Consider the following 23,790-nt stretch of genomic DNA (forward strand, 5'->3'; position numbering starts at 1 on the left):
CTCTAATGTGTTCTCATTTGATGGTAATTGTCTCTTCTGTGTGAAAACATTTTTGAACCCAAACACCCGTGACTAACCTTTCTTCAACAGAATACAAACTTTTGACGTTTCAAATCACAAAATGGTTGAATGAGGCGAACCCAGACTATTATGGAACGATAATAATAATAACAGCTACACTAACGCTAACAAATATTAATAATTAATAATATAATTAATGTTACTAATTATTATAATATATTCTGCCTTTTGGCAGGTCCTGGGTCTCATTATTTTTTTTTTATTTGTTTATTTTTAAGGTTTGGACTTGTAAATGTTATTTCCACATTTTTCAATTTTTAGGTTTCCACTTTTAACTCCCAATATTTTCTTATACAGAGGTTGTTCAGTCTACATTTGGTCAATTTCGACTTACTTAAAAATTTAGAAGAATCCATGGCGCCAGGTCCTTAAGTGCTCGATGTGTTTCCCTTGGTTCCTAACAATAGTCCGACAGCATAATTTCCACTGTAATAGGCTTCTCTGAAGAACTGGGAGGGGAATCTTGTCCCATTCCCTTTGCACAGCTTTCCAAAGTCCTTCCACAGTTGTAACACGCCGTTTTCCCAAAGCCCGCTTCAGCAATCCAAATCCACAATAGTCCATAGGACTTCCATCTGGAGATTTAACAGGTACCTCATTAAAAGGTATCACCTGTATACCACTTGCATCCTCCATCTCCCCGTAGAATGCTAGGAGCGATCGTGAGGTATTTGATGAGGTCTTGTCCATGTGAATGCGCGTAAGAATCAGATTGGCGTAATTTCCGTATATTGTTGGAATCTCATGCTCGTAGATCGGCCGCATGCTCTGCTCCTGAAAATACTGCGAAGTTATTTTGCAGTTCTTCACCACCCTACGAATCTCCAGTTTATCTCGGTAACAGTAGCCAGTAACGACCATGAACCCTTTTGGGAAGGATTCTTTACAGACACGGACCCACCTTCTGAAGTTCTTGGCGCCTTTCTCTCGGTACATAATGGCTTTCGGTTTGCCACAGTCGGAAAGATAAATCCATGCTTACGATATACATCCACCTTTGTTTTGCCAGATGCCGTTCGTACAGCTTCCGGGCGTTACACTTTCGTTCCTTTTGGTGGGCATCCGTGAGAAGATGGCCATGGACCTTTCATGACTTTTTTCAGCTTGAGTTGATGATGTAACGTCCGGCTCACAGTTCCCAAAGATACGTCAAGACGATTAGCCATACACCTTTGTGTTGGCGGATTTTCTTGCATTGCCATTTTGCGAAGTTTCCTCTGCATGGTGGAGGTGGCCTTGGTGCATTCCCGCTTCCTAGGCAACTTCGTTGGTGATCGAAATGGAGTGTCGTTGCCCTTGTATTTTTTAATAACATTTTTTAATCCACTTAAACTGATGTTGCAACCATTCTTCTTGCACTGTTTTCTCATGACAGAAACACTAAAGTGGACGTCATAAAGAGCCGCAACATAGCCTTCACAAAACCGGGTTAGTTTGGGCGGCATTTTGGTCACAGAGCGGAAACCCACATACTTGTAAACAAATTTAACACAACACTCAAAACAATGGTCCTGTTTTGTGCGTTATTGTTGTCCGCGCGGAAAAACAACTCCGTTCCCAGGAAGCCACTGCACAACACTGCAGGACGCCACGAGCCAGGTCGGGTGAGTCCATTCTGCCCGGGAGGGGGAAGGAACGAAATCGGCCAAACGTAGGCTGAACAACCTTTGTATTTTTTTTTTTCAAATCATCGATCAGTTGTGTTCTTCTTCTTTCTATTTCTCGCTTTCCTTCCATCATTCCTTCTATGGCGGTATGAAGAAGACAAATTTCTTCGCAAGATGTGTCCGATCCAATTGAAGGATGCTGGCTAAAAGCGTCCTCTTCTCTCCTCTCCGTTACTAATAAATATAATCTGATAGACTAATAAGAAACCAGAAAGACATTGGGATGTATGGAGTTCCCAGACATACTGTAGATACGAAGTGTCATCGTTAAACTTGAAATTTGTATTAAATGTAAAATTTTGGCTCGAAGTATTTAGTTTGCTATCGGGAAAGCGCATCTTGTTTGTGGAGGAACTTCGTCATATGTGATTTTCAAAATTCAAACGTCAAGACACATAAACGCTGCTCTGGTACATAAGGCTCTTCCCTAACCTCACCTCCATTTTTTGTGTTAAATTTTAGTGAATAACGGACAATGAAGAATATAAATAATATAGAAAGTGAGCTAGGTAATATCTACGAAACGATATTATATGAACTAATAATTATTTACAACGTCCTCTGTATAGTGTACAAATTTGTGTGTCCAAAAATTATGACGTCATAAACTGCGGCTCACTTTCTATATACTCTTTATATTTCTCATTCTTTTTAAGTTATTCATCAAGTTTCAAGAAAGTGGGGTGAGTTTAAGGAAGAGCCAAAATTTTTCATTAAATATGATGCAGATCACAGGATTTCTAACAAAATAAGCTTATTTTCCATTAAAGAAAACATTCATAAACTAGAATCATTACTCAGATATTGAAATAAAAAGTTAGTAACATACAGTAGTTTCATTTTTCGTATTTTATATTTTTTTATTGTTAGGGGAGGGTATATATATATATACCCTTCCCTAAGTTGCACCCTTAAAGTGAAATGATAAAAAAATATTCCATATAGGCCCTATATATATATATATATATATATATATATATATATATATATATATATATATATATATATATATATATATTATAATATGATCAAAATGACCGATATCAGAGAGCGCTTCAGTAGTAGAGAGAAGCGACTGCTGACTAACGGAACTTATTACTAATTTTTCTTATTTTAACCCAGCCAAGCAGGTAATTGAAACTAGTTAGTATATAATATAGGAAATTTGATAGCAAAATTGAACTTTTTTGCTTCTCGAGATGGCATTTTATAATGTTACAGGTTTGGCATCACTGTGCTGGGCATAAATTACTAATTTCAAGTTAATAGAAAGCTTGCAAAAAATTTTCTCCGTCATAAGTTGTTTCATGTTTTTGTTCTGGTATGAAACTGTGATTAAGATATTGTTTGAGATGTCCTAACTATATAATCATCCTTGAGAATCCCGTAAACTGAGAATTATGAGTGGCGCCGTCCTAATTTCTGTTTGATCCACCCATGAAGCTCTTGTCACTATCACCAAGGATCAACGTTTTCTTCCGCTTACCTAATTGTTTAACATTTTCTCGCCTTGTTACACCTTTTTATGTATGTGTGAATACGACACAGTGCAATACAATTGTGACTGAGTTGTGAATTACCGAACAGAAGTTGTATATGTGTACAGAGCAGTGAAAGTAGTTTCTTCTTAAAGAAAGAAAGAAAGAAATGATTCTATAGTTCGTTTTTGTTCTTGTGATCGTGACTGGAAATTGACCTATATATTCCACTGAAGATCTTGCTTATGTTCGCAGGTCATGTAGTAAGTAGCTGTAATGGTTGAAACAACGACCTGTCTTAGATAGACTTCCTCGTTGAGTTAATTAAGCATGCTGTTGATGTTTCGTTCATCGTTTTGGATCACAAATTACTACCACTTTTCATTCCCTTCCTCTCCTTTCTTTCTTTTTTCCTTTTCTTGTTTTCAGTGTGATGATGTCACTATTAAGCTTCCTTTATTTACACCAAATGGCAATAAATAGAATTATGTTTTATTTCCTTTTAAAGTTATTTGTAAAATTAAATTATTATTATTATTAATAATATAATAATAGTAACTTCCTGCCATTCTGTAGATAATTTCAAACATCACCATAAGAATGGTATCATTGGCTGTTTACTTGGCTACTCAGGGGCGGACCAAAGGCCGGGCGACTGCCCAAGGCGCCACAGTCAGGGGCGCCAAAACGAGCATCAAAAAGTAAATTTTATAACGTGTTTTCTACTGACTTTCTTGTTTATATCATATTTTTTCCCATTTCACCATGGAAGAAATGTTTCATAGTATTGGGGGGGGGCTATATCGATAAATGGAAACATGGCATGTAAAAGAAAAAATGAAGGGAGAGTTGGTATTGTTTATAGTGGGTTATGTTCTTCGTGAACTTTTCCCAGGCAGTGAAGATTATTGAATTTTATATATTTTACTCTTTTAAAGTGGTAATGGAGGGAAAACAATGTTATTGATAGGCCTATAAACAATACCATTTACATTATAGCAGTAATCATGTCACCATTAGTAGTATTCAATAAATGCTGTTCGATATTGTTTTTTATTTATACATATCGGTATATAAACAACAATAATAAAAAAAACACAATGTAATCGATACCATATGTATAATTTTAAGTACTAAATATACCTATATCGTGTATTTAAGTATTAATTTCTCTTTTTGAAAAAGTGGTTTAAAATACTAAAATTACTGTAATAAAATTTAAAATATAGGCTAGGACTAGGAGGGGGCACTAAAAAGTCACTTTGCCCGGGTTAAAATTTTGCTTTGGTCCGCTCCTACTTCACTCCTACAATCCTTGAGCCCTCCCTACTGGTCTAGTGACTAGTGCGCCCGCACATCTTTGGTCAGTGGTCCTGGCTTCGATTTCCGGTGGGAAAACCTTGTAATTTTAGTGATTTATCGGGCTAATATAACCCTTCACTTACAGTACAATATTTTGAGCTATCTCTCTATATGTGTAAAAGAAGTCCTGAATGAATGCGGAATTCTACTCGGAACGACACTTTTTTCTTTTTCTTTTCTTTTTGCTGCACCACCAAGTAATTATTATGTAGATGTGTAAATGGCGGGAGTTGCTATCATTTGTGGCGCCGTTGCGTCAAGTTAAGAACCACGTGCGTAGTCAACGTTGATCGATTTTTGATTAGATAATAATCTACTGAGTAATTTGAGTCTGGAAAGTTTTAAATTTTCTGTAGGCAGTCAACTGTCTTAGGAATTTGTTACAAATATCATTTGATTGACGTACTATAGATATGTTTATTATAGTTGTTATTGTACAGTAGTTGTGTATAGAGCTATGACATAGAACAACTATCATAATAAAGTTTAAGAGGTTATAATTTGATAAATTAATATCAATTTCTTTCTTTTCAGGCTCGATCGAGAAAAATTTGAATTAATTAATGTAAGTATTCAGTGATTTTTTCTATTTAAAAAAAAAAAAACTTTCTACAATAAAGCACAAAATGCGAAGATAACGTATTTACTTTAGGTCACCTAATGGATCTCTAATGGCGTGTTAAAAGAAGTGACAGAACACTCAGACTGTCACGTCGGATTAGCGTAACTGACAGTTAGTGTCATATTATTGTGTTATTGATCTCGTTAGTTGATATCTGTTTTAGTAATATTCGTACATATTTGCTTTCGGATGTGTCATTTATGATTTGTATTAATGACTTACCTATATGTCACTCAGTCTGGTCTATTTTCGCCCTTCTTTCTTTATGCGAAAAGCATGATCCATCAATAGAACATGGCTACCAAAATCGAAGAAAAAAATATCCCGTGATTGCATGAGGTTCAATGTATCACAACACAATACAAAGAAATTAAAACTTCAGACACGTTACAAAATAGATGGTAAACAAATTCGTAGAGCCAAGGGTAACGTTCCTTTTACAGTATGGACATCAGCAGAGGTTTTCGTATATCTACTATTGGGATGCTATTGGATTCATAAGAATTATATCAAAACGAGTTCTTGGCGTAAAGGAAGAGTTGCATGTGTGCTCATTGACTGGCAAAGAGCTTTCGACCGGGTCAGTTGGACCAAACTTCTAAAAATACTTAAAGAAATCGGGGTCAACGGGAGACACATTCTCAATCTGTACATAGGATAACGAGTGAAGTTGCGGTAGAATGAAGGAGAAACCAGTAGTGCGAATATTGGAATAGGAGTCAGACAAAGATGTAATACGTCGCCCCAATTATTCAACATTTACAGTGAAATGTTTAATGAAGGAAGCATTAATGGGCATTGGAGATTTCAAGATTGTCAGGAAGATCATTGACAAAATCAAGTGTGGAGATGATACAGTTATTATAGCTAGAACCGAAGAAGGGCTACAGGAGATGATTGACAAAATAGTTGATACTGGGAAACTATATGGAATAGAAACCAACATCGAAGAATCAAAAGTCAATGACACTATCTCGTGAGAACTCGCCCTTATGGGTCAGAGGAGAACAAAGAGAACTAGAATAAGTCGATAATTTCAAGTATCTGGGAAGTATTTTGACAGACTCTTACTGCACCAAAGAGATGAGGTCAAGAATTACCATAACCAAAGAAGCATTAAACTAGAAAACTAACAGGCTTAACGTTGGACTAAGGAGGAAGTTGCTGAGATGCAACATATGGAGTATTAGATTGTACGGTTCAAAGATTTGAACATTACGATAGTTAGATAAGAAATATTTAGAGAGCTTCGGGATGTAGTGTTGGAGGAAAAAGAAGATAAAATGGACAGAGAGAGAGTAACAAACGAAAATGTTTTAAAACAGAAGAGAAGAGGACGCATTTAGCCAGTATCCTTCGTAAGAAGGCCAATTGGATTGAACATAATCTTACGAAGAAGTTTGTTTTATTCATAATGTCACAGAAGGAAAGTGAGGAATAGGAAGAAGAATAAATTTTATGGATGATTTAAAAAAAAAAGGAGAAAATATTGGGAGTTAAAAGAGGAAGCTAAAGTTCGAGAAACATGGAAGAAACACTTCCAGTCCCAAATCTTAAAAAAAGTGCTAGGACTTGCCAATAATAATAATAATAATAATAATAATAATAATAATAATAATAATAATAATAATAATAATAATAATACGTTTCTCACGTTCGTTTCGCTCGCACGCTGCTGGTTATGCTAGCCCAGTTCACACACGATCGAAATTTGTGGTCGTTTGAATCGTTCAAACACCTTCACCGAAGAAAACAATAATACTCTGCACGAATAATCCGTTCACGCATAATCGAAAGTTTATTGTAAAAGCATAATTGAATAGTGTCTTTCATCATAACATATAAAAGCTGCACAAGATGTATTAAGTCTAAGAAAAGATGGTTGCGAAGTCTCTGTTGGGTCGGATATGTACTAAAAGTTTACAGTAGTCTGTAAATGTGTTTCGCTTTTCTTTTAAAAGGGGGAGGGGGGATTAATTGATGCCTTATTGTATTTTTATTCACATCGGGTTGAAAAATTAAAGAAGAAAAACTTCCAAAGTGCGTAGAACTTAAAAAACTAGTTGATTCAAAATGATAATTCTACTAACATGGTTTTATTATCAAAGTTAAGAGGTTATCCATGGTTTAAGTATGCAGTAAATCGAACAACATCACTTTCGCCAAAATCCTCCATTTTACAGCTACATAAAATGAAGACGTGGATGGATATTCACATATAGAAGGAATATGAAAATGTCATCTTATGGACACAACCATCAATCATTTAACTCGTTACAAAATTATTACGTGTCCATTTCATCAAATTAAGTAGAAATATATCCAGCGGAACTTTTTTTATATATTATCATTAAAAAGTACCGTAAAATAGCTGTTTTTTAAGTCATCTTGAAAAGGAAAGAAGATGCAAGAATATCTCACGTGGAAAGGATATTTATTTTTCTGTTTTTCTCTATTTTCTGTTCTTGTATATTGTATCATCAGTTTTTATTCCGGTGTTGCAAAATAAACATTTTTACGTAGTGAACTCAGACTAGGGCTTTTTATTTTGAAAAATATTGAAAGTACGTTTTCTTTTTAATAATCCGTTTTGCCTTTTTAAAATTTCGCTTCAAATGCAACTCCAATATACTACTCAATGAAATTATTTCACGGGGCAAACGGTGACTCAGTGCTAAAGCGCTTACCTCTGTTGCATGGGGTCCCTTGTACGATTCCCGACCAAGTAAGTTTGTGGTGCACGCCATCGTATCCGTGAGTTTTCTCAGGATACTCCCATTTCCTCCCACATACTCATTCCACCGATCCTTCCATCATCATTCGCTTGCCTTAATTATCTGCCTCCCTTAGCCTAAATGGCACAATCGTTGAGACGTTAAACTGAGATATTTAATCCAAGTGAATTTTTTGTCCTACCAAGAATGCATGCAAATAGGGATGCGCACGAGACAAGATTTGTGGCTGTCTCGTCTCGAAAATGTGCTGTAAAAGTGATGTCTCGACTCGAAAAATGTATATTTCTCTATTGGAAGAGCCGTGTCTCGACTCGAATTTTGTCCGGAAAATCCTGTCTCGACTCGTCACGTGCGCATCACTACATGCAAAACCGTTAAACGTTGTTTTTATACAAGTTAGCATCGTGCTACTGGGTCTTATAAGATTGTAATGTTACTCCATCTATTCATCTGTCCGTTACTCCCCACGATAACTTTTGAACGAAAGCGGTTGTTTAAATTCTGTTTTTTTTTTTTCAGATAGACCGCTAGAGACTTTATCTCGTCCGGGTTCGTTAATGGAGTCAATCCGTTAACATCTTAACGGGTAACGGTAACTATCCGTATCCCATTCATTCATAAATCTACGTTTTGCGTAATGTCATTATGCAAATTTAAAAGCATTTCAGAGTTACGGGTTGCATAAACATCTAGGCGTAAATATAGTGGAAGTATCCTTAAAGCCTAAAGGCTGCTTTTTTATGTTTAACGTCCCACAATGATGCACCGCGGCTACGGGAGATCCTGATGATGAGATGGATGATAATGGTGGGATGAGGAAAGTGGGAGGAAACAGCAGAATCCAGAGAAAACTCACGCATACTGTGTTGGTAAACCATAAAGTTCACTTGGTGTGGGCTGGGATCGAACTGGGAACCCCATCACCAGAGGTGAACATACTGCCACTGAACCAAAGACCACTTTAAAGGCATTTCTGGTGTGAAGCACAAATATTAGAGGAAAAGAATACGAAATTTAACATTGCATAACCGTATATCTAGTGTCTTACATGCAAAGTTATTGAGTTTAATTTTAAATACATCATCGAGCGCAAAGAATACAAAGTATTGAAGAAGTAAAAAAAACAATTGATGTTGCCAGCACTGCTTGATCTATTTCTTCAATTTAAAATTCTCAATTGATTCTGTAAAAATAATTCGGTTATATGCTCATTAGCATATAGAGTACTTATTAACAGTGTAATTTGAAATGGATACAAAAACTAATTGTAAGTAATGGTGAAAAATGAATTATATGGTTAGTTAAGTTATAACTTTATTTCTCTTATATTTGTGTTTATTAATCTTTTATATCTTTGTATATATATATATATATATATGGGAGGATCCAGCATAACTCTGGAATTCCTAGAGCAATTTTAACCGAACGTGATACACATATTACTTAAAGTCTGGAAAAGAGTACTGTCGGGCTAAGACTTCCCAAGCACGCCTAAGGAGAGTGGAAGGAGTTGATATAGAAATGATCGGAAACGGCCAATATTAGTGACGAATTCATAGTTTTCGTGGTCGATGGATTTTTGGTGCCATTTATGTTCAAGATCAGCTCATTTGGAATAACATCCTCCTAACACTGCTAGGGGGAAAGACATAAAATCACCGATATTAGTTTTGAATCCATAGTTTTCGGGATGGCTTATATAAACAGGGGCATTCGCGATGTCGTTTAAGTCCGATTTAATCTCCCATTAGCCCCAGGAGATGAAATAGTGACACGTTAAAAAAAAAGTAGAAAACCACAAATATTAGTGTCGAATCATTAGTTTTTAGACTCGCTAAGTTAGTTAGTGGCAGCCCCCAGTGGAGTCAAGACTCACCCATAGCACTCCTAGTGGGGAGGGAGGGGTAGGCATAAAAATATAAAATCGACCGATATTAGTGTCGAATACATAGTTTTTTGGGCTTCGAGATGAACAGTGACATCCCGCAATACCATCCTGTAGATGGGGATGAAACTCTAAATGTAAAAATATTTTTTTAAAAAAATAATAATAACCGATAGTAACATTTTGTTTTACTCATTCTAATTTTCGTATTTATAATTCTTTTCCTATGAAATTTACCACAAATATACATTTCCCGATTATAGACATAGTATCAGTATTAAAAATACCCTGCAAAATCATTATCAAATTATATTCTTACAAGAAGACAGTTATAGATGTGCGATAATCATTTTGGACATGAGTGTACATACTCCGAAAGCTAGAAATTCGACACAAATATCGGTCATTTTCAATTATTTTAACATATCACCCTTTCGCTCTCAGGAGTACTAATGGAGACTGAATTTGGATTTACACGGCATCGGAAGTGTCACTGTTTATCTCAGCGACCCCGAAAACTCGCACTCGACACTAATATCGGCCCTTTCCGATGATTTTTATGTCCCATCTCCTACTCCCACTAGGTGTGCTAGGGGTCTTATATTTAGTGAAATCTGAACTTGGATTTAAGGGGCATTAGAACTGTCACCAATCAGCTCATGGACCCGAAAATCTGTGGATTCGGTTGTTTTCTATAATTTTTGTCTCCTATCCCCCTTCTCAGGGAGTCTAACCCGAAAGCACTTTTCACTAGACTGTAAGCAATACTATGTGTACTAAGTTTCGTTAAAATTGCTTCAGGTGTTCCAGAGTTATGTTGGAACATACATATTACAGACATCCAAGTTTTACACATTAGCTGATATGGCCGTTCGTCACACCGGGAGAATAGTTTATGGGAAATATTCGAATCCCTTTCCCCTTATAATATTTAATTCGATGAAAGTGTAAAACGATAAAACTACAGAAGATATTCTACACTTGGTAAAAATATTGAAACACCCTACCTTCACACAATACGCCTTTAATCAAATTGATACGATTTATCCCAGATTCAAGTGTCTACTATATTATATATATATAGTAGTCACTTGAATATATATCTTCTTCTGAATTGCCGCCATCTTGTCGAGTGCGTCACAGGCCTGTCATCTAGCGTGCACGCGAGCTACGAGACGGATTTTTTAAACTTGGGAAGTGTAATTTTGTTATTTTTCCCCCCTGTATCACCCGTGTTTGTGCGTCGTATATTTGTCATTAAACAATGCTTTGAAACCCGATGAGTCACTTAGGCTAACCCTGTATAATATTGCAGCAAAATAATTACTTCCAGCAGGACCGTGCCCTCGGGGGGCGAAGGCCCCGGGCGCCGAAGTAAGGGGCGAAAAATCGGGAGAAAAAGGGGAAAAACAAAATAAAAATTACTTGGAATGTATGGGGGCGCCGTCGTATACTCTCGCCTCGGGCGCTGATTTTCCACGGCACGGCCCTAACTTCCAGTTTTGACACTGAAGTTTCGAATTGTAAAGGCTAATGAAACATGTCATTTAGTAATGAATCTGAGATTCACATGTGTCTTCATGCATAGGACTTCACCATTCTTTCATGCTCCCCCCCCCCCTATTCCCAGCTTGCGCCGTGTGGACTTTGTGGTGGACAAACACAGCGTTCGTGGGTTTTCTCGGGATTCTCCCGTTTCCTCCCTCTTTCTTCATTCCACCATTTCATCCATTTCTCATCATCAACGTCTCCTTTAGCCTAACCGGCATAACTCTGGGACATAAAACTGAAATATTTCATTTCCTTTTTTTTTAATGGAAACGTGTAATTGCGTGCAAACGAAATCTTTGCAGAAAGTAAGAACATCAAAAAGTTGTAGAATAAACCAGATTTAATAAAATTTTAATAATAATAATAATAATAATAATAATAATAATAATAATAATAATAATAATATAGCCTATTAAATATTTAAATAGAACTTGAGATTTAAAGGGTTAAATCTTTTACTGGAGCGTCGTCTTAGAAATAAATAGATGTAGGGAATTGGTGTTACGGATTCCAGTACGAGTTCTCTTTTCTGCTACCGTAGCCGGTTAAGTTAGCTAAAAGTAACATGGATAATTCGTGGAAACCTTTTCGTTCAGCAACTGATCAAACACTTCGCGATTTTAAAGGCTATTTATTCAATTGTTTCCTGACCTTCAAGAGCTACGAATTGCAACAACAATATAGCATGACGAAAACGTTGATCATTGTTAGATTTATATCTGACCTTGGTATCTGAAAATGTAAAATGAACACATCTTTTCCATTCGTTTCATTCCATTATTTTTATGAGTGAGAAGTGATAATACTCTTTACAACCGTTGTTCCAGTCTCCCTTTGCTTCTTTCAAACGTAACTACGGAGCTTACAGAATACACAGGAGTGAAACGCAAGTCTAATCTGTAGTGTTCGTAGTTTCCGGGAAATTTCGTAGGTAAATTTAGGGAAAAGGGAATTTTTCGGTAAAACTCGAAAATTCAGGGAAATTCTCAAGTTGACTGATTGACTGATATATTTAATAAATGCTTAAATTTTTCTTTGTTCTTCAGAAATAAAGCAATACAATAGCAAACATTTTATATATGTGTGTCTTTTCAAAATAGCATAATTTGCACCCATTTTTTTGACTGGGTATATTTGTGTGCATTTAAAAAAACAGTGAAGGAAGCAGTAAAAAAGAAGCAAAAATCAAATGAATAAAACAAATATTGTTGGCACTTCCTTTAATATAGCTAAATTACCCTTATCACATAAATTATATCAAAAGAATTGGATACAAAGTAGGGAAATTTTGTTAAGGAAAGGGAAAATTTTGTCACTCGAGGAAAGAAACGTACGAACATTGACTAATATGTGGTATTTCAGGAAAAACGGTAAACACTTGATACGATTGTTCCAATTTTAAAATGATAAATAGAATAACCATAATTTAATTGTTTATTGTTGTTGTTTGGAGTTTAATGCCCCTTTCAGCACTGAAGCTATACCCTACTAGATGTGGACCTACAGTTTAAGTGCAATCTGAATCACCTAAGCTTCCAACCGCAAACCGAACCCTCGTCTCCCGCACAAAAGCTGCGTAGTGTATGCTAACCATATAGCTTAACCATAAACGAACCCAATTTAAGTTACTGAAACAGACTGTGTGTATTGAAGATTTATTATTATTATTATTATTATTAGTTGTTGTTATTTTTGTTGTTGTTGTTGTTGTTCTTTCAGCCCTTCGGTTCTCTATACATAGATTAAAATCATCCTTAAATAAAACACTAGTTGTTTACATTTAGCAATTATTATTATTATTATTATTCGACCTCGAAGGGGCACAATTCTAGAATTGAAAAACTAAAAACAACTTGTTCAGATTTTGCTCAGTGAAAATGAGTATGACAAGTTTTATGAATAAAGACACATCTAATTATTGTTTGAGAAGTACAGACCCTAAAATTTCTTAAACGTTAAAATTTACATTACATATAGAAATGGTCAAATTAAAGTTCTAAGTATGCTCGTTTAGACAGGTGCGTGAATTTGTCAACAATAACAAAGGCTCTTTTATGCGTTTTCGAACAAAATTTGAAAATAACGTGAAAGTTCATCAGTAAGTAGCCATTAACTTCTAAATAAAGATGCTAGATAGCAGATGTGTACACAAGTATCCAGAGTAAAGGGTTCATTTTTACCAATGGCACGGCATTTCCAGAAATTTTGACATAATACAAACTCTATATAATCGTAATTGATTATTTCAAACTCTGTTCGCTCAGTTTTAAACTTTGAAATGGGAAACTAGTTATTTAATAATTGATTTAAACATGACGTTGATTTTTTAGGAAATTTCCAGCATATGACTCGTATATACCATACCATTAATAAACTCTTGTTATGTGACAGTAATTTTTCTAGGAGAATCGAATAAGAATACCGTGAAGTACTTGGGTACACGGGGGTTTCTTTGACATAATATCGATTATGAATCTTGCAGACGTTGATTCTTGTTGGATGTCAAAATTACTACTTTGACAGCACGATTTTACTTTCGTTTCTCTCTCTCTATCTCTGTCTCTCTCTCTTTTTTTAAAAACTGCTTTTCAACTCACTTTGATTGCGCCAAATGATTGTTATGCTACTGTTTATGTCATAGATATATATTAATAAACATTTATCAAAGATATACACACTGTAGACTTCAAACTATCCGGAAAAATATAGTGGAACGCAGACCGAATAACAAAAAGGCCCGAGTTCTATAATTACTCACTTCATGTCCCATCTTAATGGCACACTTTTTATACTATAACCTTTCTTATTAATATTTTCTGACCTCTCAAAATAAGCCAGTACTTTATGAATGTTTGTAATGTACTGTACGTTTTAAAATATTAGCCCACACACAGAAGAAAAGGAAACTTAAGAATAAAAGTATTGTGCACATTTTAAAATAAATTTTATAGTTTCTAACTTAATTGCAGGAAACATAGAATGATGTACACTGTACAAACATGCGATTTAAAAACAAACAAAACATGAAGTAAAAGGTAGACCTAACTGTTCATTGATAATGATCACACAAATTGTAATTGTGGCTAATGTAAAGGCTAAGGTAGGCTGAAGGCTTGTAAAGGTAGGTCGAAACGAGTCAAAACTTGAAGTTTTTAATTTTTGAAAAAGGTCTTGATACATGACTAACTTCTTTTCGTTGGCAAAAGTCTCGTTTATATGAAAGCGTTGCAAATTGAGTAGATCATTAAAAAAAAACTCATTTTATTAGAACTTTTCTTTCTTGGAACTAGGCCCGATAATGCGGAGACCAAATAGTCCAGATAAAATAATGTATTTTATGTATATAAAGTATATAAAGAAGTTTGCATAATGTTCTTAAAAGCTACTCTTAACGTTCTTTTTTTTTCATATTTGGTAAATAAATATTTCAGTGATTATTTTATACAAAGTGGGTAGGATTATTAAGTTTTCTCGAAAGAATCCTAAGTGGGTGGGTTTTATGATTGTTATAATCCGGAAATAATTGACAGCTAAATTTGAGAAAATAACATTCGCAGCTCAACAACATCGGAAAGTTGTTTTATTTATTAATTATCATAGAAACAGTGTTTTGTCAATTAGTGTCCGTGTTTTACTTGTAGAATAAATTACTATTACTTGTATTTTGTACCTAATAACCCATGCTTTTAAGGTCTTTAAAAAAATGATTCTCGATTAATCTTCTTGATGAAACTTCTTTGTAGATGTTGCCTTTTAATCATGATTTAAAATGTAGTACAATAGAATTCCGCCAAATAACTACTTAGAATATACAGGGTGCGGCACGTAAAACCGGCCCGTAAAGTGAACACATAAAATGAAATGTAATGTATTGAATATGATTAACTACAACACATAAATGAAATGTAATGTATTGAATATGACTACTCACCTTCACAGCAGGTGCTGAAAGTGTCCTCCGCCCACTTCAATACACATGTGAGCACGATTGAGGAGATTCATATATACCCTTGTCAGTTCTTGTGTTGTAATGCTATTGGTGACATCCTGGATCCTGGTCTTGAGTTCTTCAATTGTGTGTGGATTTGTTTCGTATACTCTTCCCTTTAACAGTCTCCATAAGTAAAAGTCACACGTGGACAAGTCTGGTGACCGAGGAGGCCACAAGCCTTTGCTGATTGTCCTCTCTGGTGTAAACATCTCATGCACAAGGGACAATGATGCAGCTGATGTGTGGCATGTTGCACCGTCCTGCTGAGAGTAACATAACTGACGCTCCTCTTCGGTCAAGTGTGTATAAAACTCCTCCAGGATTCCCATATACACGTCACTGTTGTCTCAAAGAATATGGGCCCAATAACGCGTGTGGCGGAAATGGCACACCAAACACCAATCTTCTTATCATGCAAGGGTACCTGGTGTATTGCGTGTGGATTTTCTGTCGACCAATACCGGTTGTTTTGGGAATTTACGTACCCAGACAGGTGGAACCACGCCTCGTCACTCATGATGAGCATTAGTGGATCCAAGAAACCACTGGCAACATTGCTCAACAGCCATGAACAGAAATGCACCCTCTTCTGCAGGTCAGGCTCCTTCAGTTCTTGCACAACACTTATCCGGTACGGTTTTAACTTCAGTCCCCTTAAAACACGTCTGCAACTTCTCTCACTCGCATGAACCTGTTGACTCAATCTCCTGGTTGACTTTCGAGGACTTCTTGTCATTATCTCCTCCACCTGCATCTTTAATTCAGGTGTGCAGACAGATGGTCGTCTGTTCCTGGGAGCATTTTGAACCGATCCTGTACGCCGCCATTTTTCAATCAATTCCTGAATGGTGCTTTTTGCTGGCACAGAACGTCCTGGAAATTTCTCCCGAAACAAATTCTTTGTTTTCACAAAAGATCCAGTGAGAATGAACCCTTCAACAATGGCAACACGCTCGGGTATCGAATACGGCATTATCACACACTGACACTCACCCGGCTTAACACAACGAGGCCTTTTTCTCAACTGGTTTCGACAAGTTTCACTGGCTGCGGCTGCACGTGACTGCTGCAGGTCACGTAAGTCGACCCGACCTCGACACGCCATCTCTTGGTAGGAAGGTAGATTATTTAAGTGTTGCCGAAAACACAATATACCAGAATATTACGACGGGCCCGTTTTACGTGCCGCACCCTGTATAACTCGAGTAGTTATTAATCTATTTTGACATAAACTATCTGTAACATTTTTATTGTCGAAAATATACACTAGTTTTCTGTATTTAGATAGTAAAAAATGAAGACCAATGAAAGTTCTTTGGTCAAGATTTAAATCTTGAAAGTGAAGTTGACACTGTGAATCACAAAATTACTTCTTTTTTTAAAGATTTCCGTATACTATTTAACTAAACTTAAGTTCATACTTTTCGTAGTTGATTGTACTAACGTTTGTAATACGTTAATTAACAATTGAGATTTAGGGATAAATTCGTTATTTTATATATATTTATTTATTTTCTTGGCTTCTTTAATTCGCGAAAAACGAAAGTGTTCGTTAATGTTATTTCTCTTTTTTTTCACATCACTTTGACTGTCGGCAAGCAAAATCACGAATTACTCTTTTTCTTGTAATATATATATATAATTTTTACAATGCTAATGTACGTATGTATTCATTTTTTACTGACGTATCACTGTTATTGGCATTTTTTTCCGCTTCTTACTTCATTTTGGTCAGAGAACGTTTGTACTTTATGAATTTCTGGTCCCAACTGCTCATGTCAGAATTTTTTTGCATAATGAGATCACACTCTAAAGATTAAAGTGAAATATCATATATAGTGTTCCTGTATTTCTCACCGTTTCTTTACAAATTCCGGAGTAAGAGAAAGGCATCTTAGTATGATTTCCGAAATAAACCAGTAGCTTGGATAATGTTTACGTCTAATGATTGTTAAAGTCAGGTAAGACATATATGGCTGCAGTTCTAAACTGTATGAATTGTTGTCAGAGGTGCAAAAAAAGCCTTTTAAAAAGGAAAATTTTGCTTTTGGGTTTTTATGATTTTTTGAATGCTAGTACCATCTTTGTTTCCCTGTGATAAGTTCTATAATTGAAATGATGCCTTTATAACATTTATTAGTTATGAGTTCTATGTTCAGTCCGGGGCTGGCTATCTTTGATTTTCGAACTTACATCTAATTGGTGTTTAGGGAGGGTAAGTTATGCAACCCGATATACAAGAATGATTATGTTAGTTGCCCACCCATTACAAAGTGCCTAAAATTTGTACATCTTGATATGTGTTTTATAGGTTGCCTAAACTCAAATTGGCAGACAAGGAAAAAAGTATCAAGAAAGAGATATAAACCTATCATTGTTTTGTGCACTTATTTGCGCTTGTTCTTTCCCATCAAGTTAGTGATTATCCTTGATTATTGAACTTTTCACGATTTTTTCTTCATAATGCTGTTATTAAAGGAATTTTTCGTATTATAATGCGAAAAGAAAAGTGAACGCACTATTATTTCTTAAGTTAAACTGCTCAAAAAAAAAAAAAAAAAAAAAAAAGAAAAAAGAAAAAGCTCAAAATTTCCCAATCAAGAAAGCCATGAAAAGAAACTTCGTTCTTTTAAATCTTTTTTAGCTCTTGAATCTCTAATTGTGATGTTAGTATCTTAGGGGTTTCTTTGTTAAATGATATGACTTTAGTATATATAAATCTTAAAGCAACGTTAAATAACATGCACGCGACATTGAATACCTCATGTTTATCAAAATGTGAGCTTCCCAAATTTAAGAAAACAAAATATAAATCTAGGAAAGATGGCTCGGCAAGGCACTCAAATTGAATCAATAAAGTCGCAACCGTAAAAATAAATAAGTTTCCAATAGTACAGTGACTGCGTAATAAACTTTACAGTAAACATTGCCAGCTTGAGCGACTTTCGATACCCAGAATCCCCTAATAATATTTGCTGTGTGTTTTATAGTTGTCGAATTGTTTCTACTGGTTCTCGTAGATATCGAATTAGATTGCTTTTTTTTAAAATGTACATTATTTCGGAAACTTCTATCTTTATTTAGATGCTTGTACCATTCACAATTATTATTGTCGTTATTCGGCATATTCCGATCGTGGAATTCTGTCAATATACAAAGTTGATTTATGTTCGGTGTATGTATTATACAATTGATAATGTTCCCTTTTGTTTTGTTTCAGAACACTATTCTACCAGAAGCCGTACACTTCTGGGAACGAGCACTTATGGTTAGGAAAACTGAAAATGTGATAAGACTTAATAGGTAAGTAGATATTCATAAAAGACAAGAACATAATACTACTATTAATAATAAAGCTAGTAATGATATATCTTAGACATCAATAAATAATCAAGTAAATGATGAAAACAAGAATTTTTATAGAAAGTAAAGGTTGTAAATAAAATAAAAGTCTTCACCGACTTTTCCCCTACTTATTCTTAAGTTTTGTAAAGATTTTGAAAAGTGAGTCATTTAATATTTACAAAATTCTGTAAAATGAACTGATAGTTTGTTTTTAAATCTTTCCATTTAACACAGAAATACAAGTGCCATACATTTAAGACGCCTTAAGTTGCGCACCTAGATTTCAGGTATACTACGAAATGTGCAGTAATTTAGCAACTTCTATCTTTATTTTAATGCTTTTACGATCCGTGTTCACTATTATTATTATTATTATTATTATTATTATTATTATTATTATTATTATTATTATTATTCGCCATATTCCGATCGTGAGAAGAGGGTATTATCTATTTTATTTTTCTTCTGAACTTGAGATTGCAAAATGTCTGTAGAGAAATAAGCATCACACGAACAAGTTAATATTTTGGAGATGGAAATTCACCTATAATAAAATTACTCCTTTTTAAAAAAAAAACGAATGAGGACCACCATTTTTTATTGCACGTTCGAATTCTACGAGAAAAAAATTTTTATGTGATTTATTATTTGTGATAGATGGCGCTGTAATCGGTGAAAATTAGTTTCACTAAAATTTGTTCAATTGGAAGATCCCATGTTTCATTTCAGAATAAATCTGCGATAAACAGTACCAATCTTTTTGTCTTAAATTTTCCCAAATCGTGGAAGGTGACGTGAAAGATAGCTCTGCATTTGACGTTAATTCAGGATAATTCAAATGTATCAGTGGAATTAGGGACAGTGTGCGGTGGTAATCGTAGTTGGCGGCCAAACATGTTATTGGCTGCATCTCTCCGTATTCCACCACTATGGTACTTTAGAGGCTATTCGAGATTCTTTTTAAGTTTTACACTCACTCCTTTAACTGAAAAACATGTTAATCTAATTGTCCAAAAAGTTTATGTATCAGTCGCTTCACTCGTTTATTTTGTATTATTTTTGAAGTGTATTTTATTTCACGTTTTGGGTTAAACATGACACCACATTCAATTGGATATACGTGTTTATTATATACGTGTTTTTTTAAATATGAATTTGTATTTTTTAAAAATCAAATAATCATCTTATGCACCATTTTACATAGTAGATATCGTTTGTAATTTTCAATTACAAAGTAAGTGCAATTTTTCAACGTCTTGTGGACCACTCTGGTATCTGATATTGCTACTGATCTGATATTATTTTCACATTTTTGGTCTTCCTTTATGTTTGGTTGTTTGTTTTGGCTAGCTGTTTATATTTTTTCTATTATTTCTATTATTTTCTATGTGCTTTCTGCAGGTTTGTTCTATTTGGTATTATGATGTCTGTTAGATGCACTTCCTCCCTTCTCTTTGCGTATTACTATGATGACCGATCTGTTACGATGTAGCCTACTCCTTTATCGGTTAGTATTGTTCTGTTCCAGTAAAGTTTGTGTTTGTTTCTAATATGGTTTACGGTTGGTACTTGTAACAGAAGTACTTCTTTTGGTGTTATTTTCTTTTTCATTTCTATTTCTTGATGTAGGATTTTGCTACTTGGCCGTGTGTTTTCTTCTATTCGACTTGTGTTGTCATTGAGCATCCATCTACTTGTAATATGTTGTCTTATTTCTTCATATATTTGATATCTTGTGTATTTGCCATTTTGTATTGCGATGTTTTACAGGATTTCTTTCTTTTTCTTTTTTTATTTTATTTTATTTTTTATTTTTTTATTTTTATTTTATTTTATTTTATTTTTTTGTAGTGTTTTGTATTTATTACTTGATCTTGTATTCCTTGCATGAAACTATGTTTCTGGGTGCAAATCCATTTTCATTCACTGAATTGTCGTTTCTGTATCTACATATTCTTGTTTGACTTGTTCTGGGAATCTCCCATATACTGTTTCTTTTTGCTTGTTCCTTTATGTCCTATGTTGTTTGTAATGTTCGTATTACTTTCGATTCTTCCGTCTGACTCAAATGAAGTGGTGTATAGTGTGTTTCTTTGGTATATTGTGAATTGCTACAATTGCTCTATGTAGTTTTGAATTTTCGTGTTCTCCATAGAAATAATGTAGATTTCAGATGTTGATTAATCCTTGTTTCCGTTCGTTTCTTGATAATGACACTCTTTCTTTAGCTGCTCTTAGATGTAGTATTCTGTTCTATGTCAATATTGTTCTAGATTTCCTTTCGAGATCTGCTAATTCGCTCTCTGTTCATTTTATTACTCCAAATGGGTATATTAGAACTGGTACTGCAAATACATTAATAGCTTACGTATGTTTTTACTGTTGAGGTTTGTTTTGCATATCTCTTTCTGTCTCTGTTTATTACTTTTCTTCTTTTATCTGTTTGTGTTACATTCTCCTGAATTGGTTGAATCTTAAATACTTGTATACTTCTTTCGGCTTCATGGCTTTGATTATCTGTATTCTTTAATTATTTGTTTTCCTCGATTAACTTGAACGGTTTTGCATTTTCTACTCAAAATTTTATTCTTACATCTCTTGAGGAGGAGGAGAAGGAGGAGGAGAAGGAGGAGGAGATGATGATGATGATGATGATGATTATTATTATTATTATTATTATTATTATTTTATTATTATTATTATTATTATTATTATTATTATTATTATTATTATTATTATTATTATTATTATTATTATTATTATTATTATTATTATTATTATTATTATTATTATTATTGTAATTACCAGTAAAGGTGTTAGTGATTGATTTTTATTCCCTTTATGTTCTGTTTCAGAAAATGTGAGAATAATCAAGTATTTTATAGGAGAAGTGATCCTTATCCTTATTGTAAAAATGCGTGTGAAGTGAAGACTATGTGTGGAGAAGTACAAGTACCTGAGGAACATTTAGACGTAAGTACTTGTTAATACTTCCTGCGTTGTTTGATTTACTTTTTTGAATGAAGTAATATTGATACAATCTTTCAGTAAGTTGTGGAGAAACTTTAGTTTATTTTAGTAAATATTCGTATTGCTTAGTGTTTCTTATATGTCTTCCAACATCTATAACCTGGATAACGAACTTAACAAACGTAAGCGTCTACCACACAAACATTCCCACTGGATATAGTCGTAAGAAGTGTTAAGTATGATATCACTTAGAAACTGAAATTCGAAGGACATTCAGTATTCAAATACCTTAGCATCAAAGACATCAAAAGGTATAATCTGCATGGTTCATGCATTAACAAATTTTCAAGATATCGTTGCTGAGTGCATATGCTTTCTTTTCTTGCATATACTTTATGAAACGAAGCACAGGTTTCAACTGTTTCACACCACACAGTAAAACGCTCACAATGGAAAGCTATGAACCCAGAGTTCGTAAGTCGAGAAAATTAAGTAAATACATACGTCTCCATGGATCCTTAGATGCCCCTAAACAAAAAAGATAATTTATAAGTCTTTTAGACCATTTACGTCTATATGGGATAATAAATTAATATTACTTCTTCCCTTTGCAGAACGTGTAAACGCTGTAATATATATATATAGACCTATATATATATATATATGTAATATTGTGTGTGTGTGTGTGTGTGTGCATGCATGCAGGTATGTATGTATGTACGTACGTATGGATGGATGGATGAATGGATTCACTCACTTTTATAGCCCTAGTAAAGTCCTATCTCACTAACCATAGAGAAGGAATAATCTTTTACAGCTTATTCGTATTTTTTTTTTTTTTTTTTTTTTAATCCAGCGTCCTTGCCCTCTTCCGAAGTCAACCTCCACTTAGTCAACATTCCATCCTATGATCCTTCCGAAATTTCTATTTACGTAAAACTTCCATTTCTTGAAGAAACAGAGTGTAACTGTCTCCAGATACATGGGCGTCTCTGGCATCTAAAAACTGGGGGGGGGGGGCTAGAATGCTAGTCGACCCCAACTAAATTTATGTCAAAACGATAAGTACATATGGGAATATACTTGTATTATGAGCTAACGGGATCTTCCTCCTACCTCTACCAATAAGCATCTATTCTACTGCCTTTCGCAGACATTTATCACAGCCTCAATCATCTAGCTTTTCTTGCTGCTTTTCTTTTTCATATTTATTTTTCATCTTATATTACTATCAGAGCCTTTCTTTGTGTTGTTAATCACGTTAATTCTCGATTCATATCCTGCAGTAACAACCATTTTATTTTAGAGTAATTATGATAGTCCGTAACCATATTCGTACTCCTATAATCATGTTCCCTGATCAAACTATTTTTTGCTACTCTTCTAAATATTAAATGATGATAGTACTTGAAAGAAAACAATTTTTTGTCAAATACTTCTTTCTATTCACCATCCTATATCACTTTTGTATTCATATGGTTCATATGTGGGTTTCTTCCAAACCTTTGAGCTTCTCTCCCAAGCTTATTTAGCATCTTCATCCAAATTATCAAAGTAAACCAATTAAAACTCTTCTAAACCAACGAACACTACATGCACTTCCTTTCTTCCCTTGTCTAAACGGCTTTCACCTATTTTACTCAATGGAAGCTAATTGCCTCTTTATGTTGTCTCCTTTCAAATTAAACTCTTCAACTTCATCGTCCACAGAATCTCTTTCATATTTAACCCTCAATTTTTGTCGCATGTGACATGAAAATAAGATACTGGTGGAAACACATTTTACTTTACTCCCGTATACATCTCCTCATTTGAGCGATATACGTACATCGGTCATCGTAAACTGCAGAATGATCGTAGTGTCTATAGAGAGTGTGTGTTAGTACTCAAACAAGGCGAGCTTACTTAAGTATGATTACATTATTTGTCTGCAATCGTTGCTGGTTGAGTTGCTGCAACAGAGACTACTTTGACTAACCAAGCAGTGTAGCATTAAAAAAAAAAATCTTTCTTTGAAAGTGACACACATCAGATGGACATTTTAATAACACCAAATTAATACTTAACAACAGATATATCTCTTATTTCCTTTGCCCGTCTTTA

At 34.5% G+C, this 23,790-nt stretch overlaps 1 protein-coding gene across 1 annotated transcript in view; it reads left to right on the forward strand.

Moving 5' to 3' along the window:
• The window catches only part of Invadolysin (leishmanolysin-like peptidase, invadolysin), a 390,958-nt gene that overhangs the window by 310,013 nt on the left and 57,155 nt on the right, over positions 1-23,790 (forward strand). Inside the window, exons 3-5 of the mRNA XM_081735983.1 lie at positions 5,123-5,153; positions 18,593-18,675; positions 21,573-21,690. Of these exons, the coding sequence (XP_081592109.1) occupies positions 5,123-5,153; positions 18,593-18,675; positions 21,573-21,690 (232 nt within the window). The remainder of the gene's footprint in view (positions 1-5,122; positions 5,154-18,592; positions 18,676-21,572; positions 21,691-23,790) is intronic.

The sequence above is a fragment of the Thermobia domestica genome, chromosome 13 (genome assembly GCF_964235325.1).
Source record: "Thermobia domestica chromosome 13, izTheDome1.hap1.1, whole genome shotgun sequence".
Classification (NCBI taxonomy): domain Eukaryota; kingdom Metazoa; phylum Arthropoda; class Insecta; order Zygentoma; family Lepismatidae; genus Thermobia; species Thermobia domestica.